The 17,433-nt window shown below is 38.7% G+C and overlaps 1 protein-coding gene across 2 annotated transcripts in view; it reads left to right on the top strand.

Annotated features, from left to right (window-relative positions):
- The first annotated feature begins 2,153 nt into the window (after positions 1-2,153).
- nhsl1b (NHS-like 1b) overlaps positions 2,154-17,433 on the top strand; it is a 92,885-nt gene continuing 77,605 nt past the window's right edge. The window contains exon 1 of one of the 2 annotated variants that reach the window (XM_044106569.1): positions 2,154-3,063. In XM_044106569.1, coding sequence (XP_043962504.1) covers positions 2,745-3,063 — 319 coding nt within the window. In that variant the 5' untranslated portion in view covers positions 2,154-2,744. The remainder of the gene's footprint in view (positions 3,064-17,433) is intronic. The other variant, XM_044106566.1, reaches the window with a different exon arrangement.

Genomic DNA, 17,433 nt, shown 5'->3' with positions numbered 1-17,433 from the left:
TTGCTTATTTTTACATGTACTCATTCAACTGCAATGTGGTTTTAGATCTGTTGAGTAATCTGTAAGGATTTTATTGCTATTCCATATGCAAAATATGAATAGGGTGGTTTTTTTTTTGTTTTTTTTTACCCTCACAAAATTGCGTAATAAAAATGCCAAATGTCTAATTTTGCTTCAGGGTTCAAAGAATGTAAAAATTGCCTCTTTTTCCAGCCTCAAATTTTGAGTCAGTCCTTAAATGAGTAAAGAGAGGAAAAACATATAGGGACAGGGTGAAAGAAGGAAAAAAATACACAATATATTTTTCCTTTTTTCCTTCGATTAAAAAAAATGGAAGAAGCAAGGAATAAAAGACAAGGGTGAATAAGGAGACTAGGAAGGAAAGACTCAAAACAAGGATGGACATGAGGGAAAGAAAAAATGTTAAGACAAAAGTGTGGGAGGAAAAAATTGAAAAGGAAGAAACTAAAAATACTAGCAATAAAGAAGAGAAGGAACAACATACTGAAGGAGAATTAAGGGAAGAATAATGGAGGAAGAAGGCCACTATATTGATAATGGGACAGGAAATAAAGAATTAAAATTACATTATTTTCTCTTTTTCCTGAATTTTGCAGACTTGGAAATTACAGGATTCCAGTAAATTCCAGGCTCTTCCAAAAAAAATGTGTCGGAACCCCATTTACGGTACTAAACTATTGAGTGCTTTTCTAATCTCACAGTTGCACCTCCTATCCAATAACAAGGACATATTTGCCATTATTTTCAAAACAGCTCCCAAGTGAGAAAACAAAAACTTCAGTTCCAGAACATACATATGTTAAACCAAACAAAGGAAGCAATGATGGGAATGCAAGGACACAAGTAATAACCTTGCAGCGAGTAAATAGTATCAGACTGGTTCCTTTTCCCACCAGTGGTGAGCTATCTCCACTCTGTTTCTCTATCAAACCCATTTCCTTTGGGTTGAATGACAAACACGGATCGTAATCATGCCTAGCAAGATGATCAATCTTGTCTTTCCTGTTTTTATAAATGAATCACATTGGGTGTCACACATTCAAAACACTCCTTAACAATGGGTGTATCATTGTATTCACTACTAGTGAATGAGCTGGTAAGCTATTGCCACTTTGTACATTCTTATTGGGAAGGAAGGGAGGAAAGAAGGAAGGAGCTTCCAGTTTGCTGAGAAATGACAAAATACTTGCCTGGGTCACATGCAGGCAGCTCAGTATAAATGCCATGTTCTCTTACAGACACCAGGGGGCGCAACTGCTATCACATAAGTCTACTGAATTTGTTGCTTCTTACATTATTTTCACAGTAAAGTTGAATTGAGTCCCCAGGAGGAGTAAATGATTGCTCTTCCTCCTGTTTCAGTGTGTTCTTGTTTTGTACTACACGACAGAACAATTTCACCCTTAGGTTAGCAGTACATTAGTTTTATTTTTCTTTTTTTGCTCCAGTACAGTCCATGGATTTATAAATTCATGTAATACAACCAAGTGTCACATCCTGAACAATATAGGTACTCCATCCCTTTATTACAAATTCTCTTTTGTAAATTGAAAGAACAGATGAGACATTTTTTTTATTGTTGAGAGTCAGCTACAATGGTGCTAAAAGCCACGGTGATATAATGTAAAAGAAAATAGCAATGTAATATAAAACAAAAGACAATTTAAACATAAAAAGTAAATGAAGCATGCTATGTCCATCCCTGATCAATTCCAAACATAGTGTGCAGTGCATAAATGTGGGGAAATGCAACGTATATGCTACAGTAGAAACCCATGAATTATAAATGGTTTAGATAACAATGACAAACAAAACATTCATTAAATTGGTTCCATTAAAATGCTTCTGTTTGGAACAACTCATTATAACACTGGCAATGTACAAAGAAACTAAGCACGAACTTAAAGGCACATGCTTGTGTTGCAAAAGGAAAGTTTATTTCTGTAGCACCATTCATCATTTGCTAGTTGAAAGTGCTTTACAAGAAAACAGTAAATGTCCTAAAAAATTTTAAAAATCTGGAATAGCTTTGATAAGGAAATAGTAAAGTCTTGTTCAAAACTTGTAAATGTACAAACTATTAAATATAAATATAAAAGTAAACATAAATCAGAGGTTTGATTATAATAACTCTATTATTATAATGATTTTTTTTAACTCTGGCTTTTTCTATGGAAATTCAAACAGAACGTAAATATGATACGTATGAAAATTGGTAGATTGATGTAGCCTGCCATGAATAAACAGCAACAGAAATTACAGACGTTTTATTTTACCCATCCTTCCCTCGCTGCTGTCCCTCCGTGCTCCGTTATTGAGAAAACCCGCTCCAGCTTTTCCGTGAAGCCGCTGACTCAGAAGGAGGCAGGTAAACTGAGTCCTCTCCAGTTCCTACAGGTGGTTGTAGTATTCTCCGGGTTTTGGTACAGACTTCTTTCCTGACTTTTTCCTCTTGCTGTGTTTTTTTTCTCCTGCAGCTTGCTCTGTGTCTGGTTGAATTTGAATAGACTTTGAGAGGCAACGTCTCCGGTGTACGGCAGCAGGACAAAGTGCCATGCTTTGAAAACAATAAATATGGCGGGATTGAGGGATTCCATAGCCTTGGGAATATTACTTTTTGTTGTAATGTAATTTTATACTAACAACATACTTTGTTTTGCAGCGGGGTTTTTTTTTCGTGTGCAGTTTTCGGTTCCCGCTGAGGTTATTGGTATGATTTAAATATGCCCTTTCATCAGAGGACTATTGAGCCGCGCCGTGTGAGTCGGTTATCGGCGAGGGACGGCTGGAAACCGAGGGAAGGAAGCGGGAGACGCAAACTCCGAAGACCTGTTTTATACTCTTCTCTGGATGAGGTTGGCTGTCACACGCTGACCAGCTTAATCCAGCAACTCTCAGACCTTTCCCGACATGCCAGCGACATCTTCCTGGGCATCGAAATGGAGGCAGGGATGGTGTTCAGAAGGTCCTGCAGGATTCAGGGGCGCCTGCACAATCTGCAGACTGAGGTCCTCAGGTTGGATCCAAAGAAAGTTAAAATCCGTAAGTTCTACACGGTTGCCTCTTCATTGTAAACATTACACCAAACCCCAGAAAATGCGCGGTGTATTGCAGTAGGCTTTATTGTTGTGCTTACGTTGTTGCTGAAAGTTTAGTTATTTGGACAACTGGCAGCTATCCGACAGGTGTCTATATTCTCTTACATTCTCTTACAGTCTGTTCAAGTCCAAGGTGACTCACATTTTGTCTATTGACACAACCAGGGAATACTGACCTGTGTCCTCTGAACACATTGCTGTCTTTGTCCTCCTTCAAACTTATGTTGATAGAGGGCATAGAGTCCTTTCAAAAGTGATGGATCTCCTCTCATCTTATTGACCATCTGTTTGTAGAACTTTATTGGCGAACAAGATCACAGAAAGCCTCGCAGACAACCTTTCCTCTGCTTCTTCTTGTAGTTTCAAAGATGTAAACAAAGTTGGTCAACAGAGGGATAAATGGAAAATCAATTTCCTGACTCCAGGGGTTTAATTTGTTTTGCTTGTCATTGTAAAGCTGCTACTTGTTCCGCACACTGGTTCTATATTAACTCAGACACTGACTCATGGTTTGGCGCCTGAACTGACTGTGGAGTGCCAAAAGTGCCACAGTATAAATAAAAAACCCCCTATATATTACGATAAAAACAAAATGTGCATAAACGTATCAGTTACTTAGAATAGTCAGTGTTTCATTGTTTGGATCAAGATTTCAAGTTGTGTTTTAATTGTATTGTTTATCAGCTGATATTTTAAAATACATTTTTCTAAAAATATATAAAGTTAACATTGAATTCATTGAGTTGTGAAATTGCTGGATAATTATTCACACGCCTTCCTATTAATTTAATAACATTCTGTAAACTCAAAAACATACTCGTGGTGCTAGAATTTCTATGGAGTGTCAAAAGTCCAAGGATCATTTAGATTTGTTATTATAACATATAGGAAAAATACACAGCACATTCTTACTTGTTTAAAATTATGTAAAGATTATGTAAAATTATTTTAGTATTTTATTCTGTTATGGTTGTTGTTCAACAGTGAGCCATGAGATGTTTTGCTTTGGCTTATCAAATAGACTTTTGTATCTGAGCGATTCCAGCACAGAACAGTTATACCACAGGCGTCAAACTCCCGTCCTGGAGGGCCACTGTCCTGAAACTTTTAGATGTGCCTCTGCTGCACCACACCTGAATAGAATAATTAGGTCATTAGCAAGACTCTGGAGAACTGATCTACACAAGAAGGACTTAATTAAGCCATTTCATTCCAGTGTTTTGTACCTGTGGCACATCTAAAAACTGCAGGACAGTGGCCCTTGAGGACTGGAGTTTGACACCCCTGAGTTATACTGATCAGATAAGAGCTATTTAATGCAGGCAACAATTATCAACTAAACATTTAAATAAAATTAACAATTTGCAAAAAGGAGAATTATTAAATGTATTTGTTTTAGATTTTTGTTTAATGATAAGTTCTTATCTTATTCATCTGTGTCACTTTTAGCACTCCATAAGAAGAAACATTAGGAAGTTCTGACTTAGATCTGAAGTAAAAGTCATTTTGTGTCTGTGCCTTTAACTTAACCCTTTTTTGTGCTCTAATGTTCATGAACACGATAATTATGGAATTATATTACCTCCTGATTTATGTCAGAGCTCTTTTGCTCATCTAATTTGCCTCTAAAGAATGTTACAAAGTAGTGTTCAGACGTCCAGCCCAGATTCTACTAAGCGCCATTGAAAGATGGCGGTTTCGGTTCTGACTCACAGGCTTTTGTTTCCCCTTTTTTCTCCGTCCTTGTGACAGTAGTTGGTTCATCCTGTCTTGGGTCCGACTGTGAGTCACTGTCAGAGAGTCAAAAGTGGTTGTGGGAATTTAAGCTGAGCTGACAGATCCCAGACTTAAGTGAGAGCGTTGTATGATGAGCAGGAATAGATGCATAAAAACATGGGAGTGAAGCAGGCGTGTTCAAGGAGTACACAAAAAAAAAAACCCACACACACACCATGACTTCTTCGTCTGTAATGCACAACCCTGGTTTCTTCCCATTGAAACTCGTTTATGCTTTTTCATTGCAGCTGAAGACGAGGTGAGGGAGAGCAGGCAGGAATGCGGTGTGTTACGTTGCGAGACTCTCAGTTGCCAGCTCACACATGGCCCCAAGCGCAGCCCTGAGTGTACAGAAGCTCTCATTTCCAATTTATTACAGCAGAGGCCTGTCAGCTTTACTTTAAATCTTTCCACACATAAAGGTGAAAACCACCACCTGCCTTCTGAAGGGCCTTGCAGGGTTACTCCAGGAAGTGAGTGCTGCATTTGAATATGTCAGATCAGCTGGCGGCGTTCTGAATGAAAGTTGCTGTTCGCGTCGTGTGACTTCAGAGAGCACAGGCAGGTTGTGGTATTGCCAAACATATGCTGTTACATGTTTTCAAAGCTGGATTTGTAGTTCTTTCTATCTTTAATACTTAATCCTATGTTGACTTTTGCTGGCCTGCAGTGTTGAATTTGCTGTATTACATAATACACCCTTAAAGTTTGCATGTAAATATTTACCATTGACAAGTTCCTCTGGAGGTTTTACCTTAGTTCAGAGGTGGATCATATTACGGGTGAGGGGCCCCTTCGTGCTGGAAGACCACTATTGAGTTAAAGGGGGGCCAGACATAGTAAATGTGTGCACATCGACTTAAAGTAATCAAGGTTGGACTGAATAGGTCAAACGGGGCATCTACTTTTGTGTATTTTGCTACCATTAATCCGTTTGTGCTGAAGCAGATCCCGTCAGGGCAAAGTTCAGAGGTCGTCCTGTGGAACTTCAGCAGGGGAACACCTGACACGCACAGAGTGAAGAGTTAAACAAAGCTGAATGGCCCAGCTTGGATTTCTGCTTTGGGCCAAAATAGCCGAGTCATCTGTATTTGGATAAACAATGTTTCCTGCTGCACCCATACGTGTGAAATGAGGCGACCATTTTGTTTAGACTAAACAGTAGCTGGAAATCTCTCAGTTGAAATCAGAGAGTAGAGGAAATTACTTGAAAGACCTAGTTAAAGTCCAGACCAAAAGTAGATTAAAAATCACTGTCTTAAAAAAAGTGCTCATCAAAGACACACTTACAGCTGCAATTACAGCAAAAGGTGACTCTATAATGTATTAACTGACAGAAATGAACAGGAATGCCTTCCGCACTTTTTATATTTTCACTTGTAAAAATAATTAAAAACCTTGGATATGTTCTCCCACGACAGCACCAACTTTATGACGGTCAATCATATAAAATTTATTAAAGTCTGTAGTTGTAACTTGACTCGTGTATGACATTCTACGAGTTCAAGGGGCTGTGAATACTTCTGCCAGGCACTGTATGTATGTGAGCGCTGTTTTTAACTATGCGTTTTACTCCCAGTCCTTCGGCCAAATATAGCCCTGCGTTGAACCGGGAGTGTTTTATTTTTAATGTATCTAGGTCAAACTGGTGAAGGTTAATTGGAGTTGGATGAGTCTCTGGGCTTCCCTGTCAGACGTCTTGATGCCCACCAGCTTGACGTTGGAGACACACCCACACACACATTGACACACAGAGTAAAAAGGAGACTTGTTTCCAGCTGACCCACTAACGCCAGTAGTTCATCTTGTCTTTCCCTCACACTCTTCCACACCGAGCATTCCTCCTCTATCCCTCAGATAATTATAGGCACATGTCTTTGCCCTATCTTTCATCTGCTCCATGCTGTCATGTTGAGGGTGTGTTGCAATGCCAAAGTGTTCCTCTAAGACCCCTGGTGTGTCTTTGGGACCATACACAAGTGTCTGTTGATGGACAGTTGTTACTTGGGGTGAGACTACTCCGGTTGAGTTGCAAAAACTCGCTTGACTGAGATCCAAGTCTGTTTTCCTTGCAAAGTGCTTTCATGCCTGGATAAACTAATTACCGTTTTGTTTTGATTTCTTTTCCGGTTTGCCACCCAACGATGCTCATGCAAGCCGCATTTATTCCTGCTTCACTTCTCGTTGCTCACTATTCACTCTGTCTCACCCCGGTTCCCTGCCTTTCATTGATGGGAGAGCAGTCATTACGCTGGCAGAATCCACAAGTCGGTTCCCACAGAACTCGCTCCGGAGAGAGGAGCCCGGCCTGGTTCTGGAGGTCAACCTGCTCCCACGGGGAACAAAAGATTCAGGTCCAGTTGTACAGACGGAGAGGGATCAGTGAGAGGGGAGAAACATGGGGAAAATTACTGGGAAAGAGCTGCAGCTTCAGGAGAATTGATAGGGAGCTGATTCTGATGTTGATTGTATGACAGAGTTCCAGAAATATGGAAAAAGAAAAAATGAGTATGGAAATATGTCAAATCTTTTTTTTCTTGTTCTGCCTATCCTGCCTCCTTTGTATTCTTTTACCTTTCCCCACCTCCTTTTTCTTGTTTCCTAGTCTTGTCCTTCTGCCCTCCCTTCTTTTCTTTTATTTGTTGTGTCCTTTTCCTTTTCTCAGTTTCTTGTTTTTGTTTTTTCTTTTTTGTGTGCGTCCTCCCTCCCTTGTGTCTTTCTTTAATCTCTTTCTCGTGTCCGTCTTTCTTCCATTTACCGTCCAATCATCCTTCCCCTCCAGGGTGCTTTTGGATCTCCGTCTTTCCTTGTGTAATACCTTCATTCCTTTGTTGTGCTTTCTTTCTTTCCATCATCCTGTTTAGCTTTGTCATTGTTTCCGTCCTCTAATTTTTCCTACTGTACATTCTTCCTTGCACTCTGTGGTTTCTGCAGGTTTCATTTTTTACATCCTCAACAATGTAGAAATACTTAATGAACTTTATGATGACCTTTTAGACTTTTAGAGTTCTTGTGTGTGTGAAGTTCACAGCTGCCCTCTCTCACGCTTCTGTTCAGACCTCCCTGAATTTGGATACAGTCCTGTTCAATGCTCAGAGGAGTCCAGGAATCCTGGCATAACACACTTGTTTGTCATCATCCATGGTGCTCCGACAACAGAGGCCTTGTCTAATTCTATTCAATAAAAAAACTTCCAAATTTATTTTATTTTGTGAGCCCAAAATAAAATGACACTGTTCACGGTGGCTTGACTGGGTGTAAAACTACATCTGAGCTACATTGTAAACTGGTTCATTTTGCAAAGTGAACCAGAACCAAAAATGTGTTTTTTTTTTTTGTTTTGTTTTGTTTGTTTTGTTTTATTATAGATATCCACATGTGCTTAAGTATGTTCCCACATTTAGAGAAGCCACATGTGGGACTGGTCTGCCAGCTCCTCGGTAGTTGAGGTTGCTGTGGGGTAATAAGCAGCCAATAAGGAGACGGTTTAATCCCCACTGCGGTGATGGTTTTCAGAAAGAGGACGAACTGAGAGTCCCCTGGGATGCTGGATCTAACTTGTTTTGATGTTTTTCAAAAAATCTCAGCTTCCACATGTTCATCATTTTGCACATGTTAGTTCTACTGTTTTACACAAGATCTAGAAATGCACTCAGTTTATCGCATTTCTTTTACAACTGAGAGCCACGCAAGTTTAAAAAAAAGATACGGCTTCACTAAATTTGGAGTCAAACTTTGTCATATCTTCTCTAAGTCCAAATAAGATTTTAGTTGGGCTCATCGGCAGATTGTTCTGTCATTACAGTGGTACCAAATAATTGAGGTTTGTCTAATTGTTTGTTTTTGTTTTGTTTGTTTTTTTTTAACTGTGAACGGTTTTATTTAGAGTGCAGTTGAAGAATTCCAGTTTGAGGTCACGCTGCAGATTTTTACACAGCTATTGTTACGGAGGAAAAGTATCACACACAACCAGATGTTTGGGACGAAATACACTTCCTCGAAAGACAAACGGGAGCGGAGCTGCCAGCAAATCCCTGGTGAAAACTCTTTATGATGGATGAGCCTGGATGATATTTTTTTCCCCCCTCAACTCCCACAGGCCAAATTAAAGGCAAGACATATTGTCCAAGAGACTGGAATGGTGCAGTAAATATAATCCTAAAGAGACGATAGATTCTTTTTAAAAAATGTTCAGTTTTTGCATGGCTCTATCTACAGATGTCACATAATGCATCATTCTCTTCTTTTCTACCAGCTTTTTCTGTTCTGTTACTCTTTGTCTCTCTTTTCTTTCATATGGTTTCCACAGCGTTCCTCTGTCATCTCAACCATTTTAGCACTTTGATGTCATGCTGAACACAACAAATAAGAGCCTTCTGGTTCCCTTCATCTTCTGCTTGCCTTGTCTCTTTCATAATCCATTTAAATTTTCATCTTCATCTTTATTTTACAAAAAAAAAAAAAAACCTTCCTCATATTTGCTTGTTTTTCGTCTGTTGTGTTTGACGACCAGAACTGTTCAACCAGCATGCCGCTGCAGTTCTAATCATGTCAGAAGAAATATGCGTGGCCTTTTTTTCTGCTGGTGTGAAAATGATTAAAGTGACTCACGCACACACAGATGCTTTTCTCTGCGTTGCACACAACTTGTGGTATTTCTACATTCTCTTCCAATAAAAAGTCATAAAACTCTGCACGATATAAGATTTTAGTGGTTTTTAATAAAATCTTCCAAATTATCTAAAATATTTTGACCCATAACCAGTTTCCGAATTAACAAATGAATTAGACTGTTTTGTTTTTCTGTTGCTGTGGTTGTTTATATCGCAGATGGTGTCATTACTTGGATATATTAGTGTGTAAGATAATCATACATGTTGGGCTGCAAGCAGCTTGTAGTTTTCACATCATCACTTGCTTTTAGTTAACATAAAAGACAATCATTACTACTGAAGGTAAAATAATTGAACATGTTCATTATTAATATCTTGAAAATATATTTTTGTTTCAGAATTTCTATATGGGCTTAAGCAAAAATCTAAATGTCAACACCCGCCGAACGTAGTAGCCTCATGTGAGCTAATTGTTCAGAATAATTGATCTTTCTGCCTCGCTGCTCTTTATAAAGTTGATATTAGCTAGTTAATTAGTTGGGTTGTAGTCTTGCTGACTTTGGTCTTAAAATAACTGTTGCTTGATGAAGAGCAGTGGGTTTTATTGCCATTGTTAGAATGGCATGGCTGTTTGTGTTTTGTGGCTGGAAGTTTTTCCAAACAGATTAACTTTTCTCTCTCTTTCATTTTAAGCGAAGGAAGAATGTGGTTGCAACGGGTGGGGGAGGGGCAACAAAGCAGCACTCTATTTTAAATACAATCTAAGGTCAGAACTCCTCTCTGGCACTTTCTCTGAGCTCCACTGAATTGTTTTATTAGGAATGGAAAATGTTGCTGGTTCTATAAGCCTTTATATCAGTAATCATGCCTATTTAAAGTTCATGCCTAAAAATACAGAAAACAGCAAAATAACCACATTAAAAATTATATTTGGACTACTATACTTTAAGACTAAACTTGGTTGATATTTTGGCATTTTTTGTTTTAGATTTGCATGATTGTGCTGGGATTGAGGAGGATTTTTGGGGGTTTGAGGAATGGGAGCTTACAGGAGCCTTAAATCACTAAGGAATATTGTCTGTTGTCGTTGCAGACTCAATAGCATTCACATGTGGATTTTGTTTTCATTTGTGTATAATTATGCAATTTATAGTTTGCCTTGTCTGTCTGCCTTGATGTAGGATGTTTATCCTGTGACGAGGAAGAGATGAGGGGATATGGAGTTCAATACCAGCTTGTTTGCTTTGAATCTCAGATTGCTGAAAAAGTAGAAAGGTGTCACTGTTTTAAGTTTAGGGGTGGCTATTATGTTTTTGTTATTTAAGTGTCACCAGAGCGGTTTGATTTACAGGCTGCGCATCAAGTACTAATTCACATGCATGCAAAAATGTTAATCTTTTTGTAAGTGCATGTTAGGGTTAACCTTTAGTGGCTTTTCCATTGATCCTACAATACAATACCATCCACTGTGTACTGCCTATCTTGAATCTCCTTCATACGAATAATCATCTATGGGGAAAACCCCAAGTTTGGGTTCCAAAACAGAGCCGGAGGTCCGCATAAACTCATGTGGACCTGCAAATGTAAAACTCTGTTTTTGTACGTTTGATTGTAGAAGAAGAATCATGCAATCTTAACAGCTTTAAATTTAACAACTTAAATGGTTCACTACATCCTGTGTGGAATATTATAATCTAACAGCGGTGAGTACAGAGAGGAGACAGGGTGGCAGGCAAACATGCATCTATACAGTACATGATGACAAACGGCAGCAGGTGGTGGCTCATATAATAGGAGCTTTAAGGCTATTGTTGTCCTGCATTTACACATTACTGCACTCGCTTCTATATTAACTCTATGGTGAAGAAAGGGTTTTTATTTTTATAGAATTCAGACTTACACAGCCATGCATTGTGACTGAGAGACTATACTGGATCCATCCTTGTTAAGGATGTTAAAATATGCTTTGTGTAATTATATCAGCAATGATGGAATAAAGTCCATAGTGCAAACTTGGGACCTTTCTGTTATATTTGGATTGGCAGAGAAGTCATTGCAAACAGCTGTTGGCTGAGTGTTTTCAGACATAAATTTAGTCCTCTAAACATCGGTGACCTCGCATAACTTGAACTTCCTCAGCTGAATAAACAAGACAAGCTAATACGAAGGTCGCTAAGTTGTTTTGTTCTTTCACAAGAGGCCATTTTTACACTTCAGTTTTTGTTATTTGTACATTCCATCGCTTGCATTGAGCAATTTCACGGTTTAATGGACTAGCTTTGTTTTATTTTAGTTTAGGCTAGATCCAGAGTTCTGTGACAGAAAAGTCCCACCTCTAGGTCTGCAAGTACTTTTTCATCAGCTGTCGCCACAGTGAGGAGATGATGGTAGAAGCAGGGTGTTGACATTGTTGAGGTGAGTTCTGTTTACTGTTGCATCAAGAGCTTTGTAAGGAGAGAAATCCCTTCAGAATGAGAAAGTACCACATAAAACACTTCACTCCACAACTGCTACTTATTATTTTTTTAACATGGTAAGACTTTTTCCACTTTAATGACAAAAATAAGTTATCACACCCATGATTCAGCTCTCTTTAAAAAAAGAAGCTTATTTCATATCTGCTACCACGCTGTATGTCTGTATTTTAGTCAGACCAGCAGTAAAATACACTGTTCTCAATTCTAACTGAAGGGTTTATCGTCGTCATATGCCATAATATAAATACCGCACCCTTTACTGTAGTTTATTGAGTGATTACATTTTTTTCCCCTTTTGAAATGTTTGTTTGACTTTGGCTTGGTCTTCTTGAGATTCTTGGAATATACCGGTGACCTGGGGTAAAACTATTGTGATTTATGGTACATACACACAACTTTCTAAAATAAAATGTGCAACATGATCTATTTTTTTGCACAGAAAAACAAGTATTCATACTGGTGATAAATATAACTGTGTAATTATAAAACAGACTAGGGTTGTGCAATCTTATTGAAAATAATACATTATTATTGTACACTGTAATGACATTATAGACTGACTCAAAAACCTTTGGAAAGAAGAACCTCACAACTTAAATACATCTTGTAATTATAACATATGTAAAAAAACTGAGCGAAAAATCCAAGTAGATCATGGAGTTAGCGTTGATGCTAGTTAGGTATCTTATTGTCTTTATGATGGAAAAAAACATGGAAAGTTCATTCATCTGGTCAAATATATTTTTGATAAACGCAATTTCAATGCATGCCACCTAAAATATTCTACAAAAAATAGCATCAAAGTAGTCTATTGGCTCAAAGTAGTCTATTGTGGTGATTCCCATCAAATGTCATCTCAAGTCACTTTAAGAAGATCCAGTTTATATCAGAAAAATGTAAAGTCAACTTAACATTCCAATACATGCATACATTCCAGTCTGGTCCTTGTAAAACACTGAAGAAGCTCAGTTTATTTTCCAATTTTCCTTTCTAAAGAAATTCAGTTGATTTCCTTGAGTTACTAACTTTGCCATAATTCCTCCTGCTGAACAAGCATGTGACGACAGGGGAGTTTTTGATTGTGTCCGCGAAGTGTGATTAGACTAGAGGTTGAAGCTCATCTGAACCAGACTGTTAAATGCATTAGTGAGAAAGGTGAGTAGAATATGATAAGACTTGTTTATTTTTGCTGAGCTTATTTTGAGCTTTGAAGGTGATGCAAGACGTTCCTGTCAAAAGTGAAACATTATGAGTTGCTTTAGGGCAGAACATGTCTTGGGATTCTCAGCATGGGATGCCTTGATTGTATCGCAAAGGTTGTGAAGGCTGCAGGATTGAGAGTAATCAATAAAGCCCAGAGCCATTTCTTTCTTTTCTTCAGATAATCTTTTACCTTAAGGTTACTTGGAGTCAATGCAAGGAGGGAACTTTCAACATGCAGAGGTGTGTTAGATGTCGACATAAATCTGCATTTTATTTAGTTAGAAATGCTGCACATATTTTCAGTTAAAAATAACATGTTTGGACATGCTGATCCATTCCTCTCATGATTCTAAGCCTTTTCATTGTGGTAGCTCTGACTTTTCTGCAGACTTGGCTATATGAAACTTTGAAGTTATTTATTTTTTTGCTGGTAATTTCTTAATTAACGAAAAAGCAAAACCAGCTTTAATGGTATGGTTTTATTTTTTCACCCTTTTCTTGATGCAGGTCCTCCGTGTTTCATCAATCTTCCCACTTCCCTGCAGTACTGTCCCACTAAAGCATGTGCATGTGTGTTTCTTGCTCTGTGAAATATGACATACTGCCAGCTGGAATCCCCATTGGCTACTGAATTTTTCCCCCAGAAGCAGTTTGCGCTGTCTGCCTTATCTACAGAGACTTCATTGTGTGGGGTTTTATAAGGTCATGTATGGATGTGTGTTCAAAACTTTAGATAATTTCAAAGCTTCCATCAGAGTGATAGAAGAGACGATTACCGGTTTACAGCTCTTAGTCACTGTCAGCATCTCCTGTTTGCACAAGATGTGGTGTTGGGTGATTTCATATGTTTGGCCTGAAGTCGTAGTCAGGTTGGTCCTTCTTGTGAAATCCATCATTTGCCTGTGTGCTTCAAACTAAACTTTCAGAGTCAATGGTGGGGATTATGATAAGGATAATTTCATAGAACTATAGAGTTGTTTAATCTTCTTAATCCCTGCTGGAGTCTGAACAGCCATTAATGGAAGCAGAAAAGAGTGAAAAGATCAGACAACAATAGCTGATGGGTTACCAAGCGTATATATGTCTACAGATGTCTTACCTGTTGGTTTATAGGATTTATGGCTATGGAAGGATGTAATGATGGATATGAGTAATTGCATGTTGCTTTAGGCTGTTGTAAATGTTGACTTCTGTGCTTCCTCTGTAAACCATATCCTCTGAATATATTAGTGTCTGTCTGAGCTTTTTCTGCTGTTGTTGTTTTTGGCTTGAGTTTTCTCCACTTTGCCAGTCATTGAGGTTTTTTCTTGTCTAAACATTCTGAGGATGCCAGATTTAAAAGAAAGAAGGGGAAAAAAGATGTTTTGGAGACTGGTGGCATTCCCATCACAAATCCGAGTGTTGAGACAGTGCTTTCCAAGATGAGAAAGGGGTTGAATTTGAAAATAGGTAAAGTTTTGGGCCACAAGCTTGAGTACTGAGGTCACTGCCAGCTAAGGTATGCTGTCTCAACCGTGTGTTGAAGGAAACTGGGTTCCTTCCACACACAGTTACACAGGAACCGGTTACAGTGAACCCTTGCTCTAACGCGGTTCACCTTTCACAGCCTCGCTGCTTCGCGGGGTTTTTTGTGCAGTTTTTTATTTCACAGTGCATTGTGTCCTGCGTCCTGATTGGCTAAACAGTCTCCGTGCTTCTTCTCTACCTGTGTGCCAATAACGTTACAGTATTTAAATGTACGCATTACAACTAGGCAAATTTTGGCAAATATTTTTGTCCAGAAGAAAAAAGCGACAACAACTATCGATAACTATGTTCTTCTCTCGAAAAAACACACCTGCATCACAGGCTTCAGAAGAAAACGACACTAGAGAGCGGAGTCAGGCCCCAGCGTCACAGTCAGAGGAACAGTGAAATACACTAGTCACAATTTGATTTACTGTACTTTGTATTGATGATTAAAATGATTATTTTACTGTAATTATTTGTAAGAAAGCGTTCTATTTTTATTTTTAAAAAATGCTTAGGCCTGAAAACAGGCTTAGTTCTTTGGTTTCAATGTAGTTACATTTAATTGCCGTATAATAATTGTAAAAAATAAAGGTAACTACTTTGCGGATTTCGTCTATCACGGGTTCTTTTCGGAACGTAACCCCCGCGAAAAACGAGGGTTCACTGTATTGCAATTATATTTGTTTGTTTTCTTTAGTATTCAATCTATAGGCTTGCCAATCAATGGTTGGTACACCAAAGCTTTCATTAGGTCACTGCATTTACCTTGTTATGTTTGGCATGTATATTTGCACACTGGATTATGAGTCACGAGGAACTGAATGGCCAGCTTCAGGCTGCAGGACATAATGTACTTCTGTGGTACCGGCGTATCAGGTAACTATTGTTGTCAGTCGTGTCATCTTTGCTGTTTCATTGGATAGTTTCACTCATGTTGGATTCACTGCTGGCTCTGATGGTTTCTAGCTGAAAGCAGGTTCCTGTGTTCTGGTTCTGTGTGTGCTGAGTTTCAGTGCTTCCCCAATATGATGTTTAAGATGAATGTATAATTTCACTCAACATTTTCTGTAACTTTATCTGTCCAACCATCCATTGATCCATCCTAACTATTCTAGTTTAAGGCTAATTTCTATTGAACATCTGCTGTAAATTCAGAACGTTTTGGCCACAATTGGCCTGAGAACACGACTAATTTGAGTCTGAAAAACTTGGAATTTAATGTCTACAATATAATAGTGGAAAAAGGCGAGGATTAGCCAACACATTGGAGGTTACTTCTGTTAAAAGAAATATTTGTGGTGAAAAAATCCTTTCTTCTTCTTTAGATTCTTAATTCTATTTTTCCGACACACACAGTTCCACACACACATCCCTCCTTCGTTTGATCCAGTAGCCTGAATGGGGCCCCAAAGCTGCTAACAAGGCCGCACCACATAAAAGAAATCCCCCACCATGCCCCTTTTACACTTAAACACCCTCAGCCCCAACAGTGTGGCTCTAAAGTCTGCTAACACTGAACTGAATCTGCCCAATCAGCTACATCTCCAGGTTTACAGGCCTCACTCCGCCTTCATCCTCCTGGGACGGTTGGAGAAACTCATTCTAGAGGCTCTAAGGTCCTGAATGAGATTGGGTTAGCTAGGCAGGTAATGATCCAAGTGAGAGCTCTTGTTCTTTGGGGAGCAATGCTGCGCCCCCTCTGAGACCTGGCAGGTCTGGAGATGAGACTAAGGGTCTTTGTTGTAGGAAAAGCGAGGCAGTGATGAGTGGTCTGGATGGAAATGTCAGATCCCCCAGGGCTGAGAGGAAAAGCCAAATCTATCAATCTTTCTGTTTTATCTATATTTTATGTACAAATCTGGTCTTTGTTTGTGTTTCTGCCGTTTTCTATCAGTTTTGTCCGCTGTATTTTCTCACTCTTTGTCTTTAATTGTTTACCAAACTGAAATGCTCACATTAATAAAATAAAAACATTACAGCAGCTTATTTAACCGCAGGGTGTAACCTTTATATTAATGAAAGCAGACCATAATCTTTAGGTGTGTCTGAAAACACACTTGTGGTGGCTATTTCCTGATGCCTCATTGTTATTCTCACGTGCAAAACAGACACAGGCTACTGGGATGTCTACCTCTCTGCCCGGTGTTCACGCTGACTCATCTCCAAAGAGAAATTAATCCCTCTTCTGTGTTGCCTTTTTTGTGTCCTTTTAAAGAACAGATTTTGCTTTTGTCAGAGAGGGAAAAAAACTGTTTCTCATTCCCTTCAGCAGATCAGCATTGTCACATAAGCTAAATGTCATGATGAGCACAAAAACAGACATTCTTAACTGAATTTAAGATCTTGCAATATACTGAAAATCCAGCTACAATCCTAATATAGTGTCCTGAAAGGCAGATGGCCAAAGTGTCTTGTAACAAACCAGTACAAGCCATGAACTTCCATGTATTTTGTTGAGATTTATGTAACAGACCAACACAAAGTATATATTGCAGGTGGAAAAAAGTGGATTTATAGTTTTTAGATATATTTTTTGCAAGTAATCTAGAAAAAGTGGCTGTCTTTTCTTCCCATCATCCTTGGATGATGAACTACCTTGTGCAAGTTTTTGCTGTTGAAATGACAAATATGAAGGAGTTCAAGGAGTAGATTTGAAATAAGGAACTCTAGTCTCTGAATAAAGGAGTAACCCCTTCTTTTACAGCATTTGCTCAAAAAAATCAGATGACTCCA

The sequence above is a fragment of the Gambusia affinis genome, linkage group LG22 (assembly GCF_019740435.1).
Source record: "Gambusia affinis linkage group LG22, SWU_Gaff_1.0, whole genome shotgun sequence".
Taxonomy (NCBI): Eukaryota; Metazoa; Chordata; class Actinopteri; order Cyprinodontiformes; family Poeciliidae; genus Gambusia; species Gambusia affinis.
This window is presented reverse-complemented; position numbering and strand designations above follow the sequence as displayed.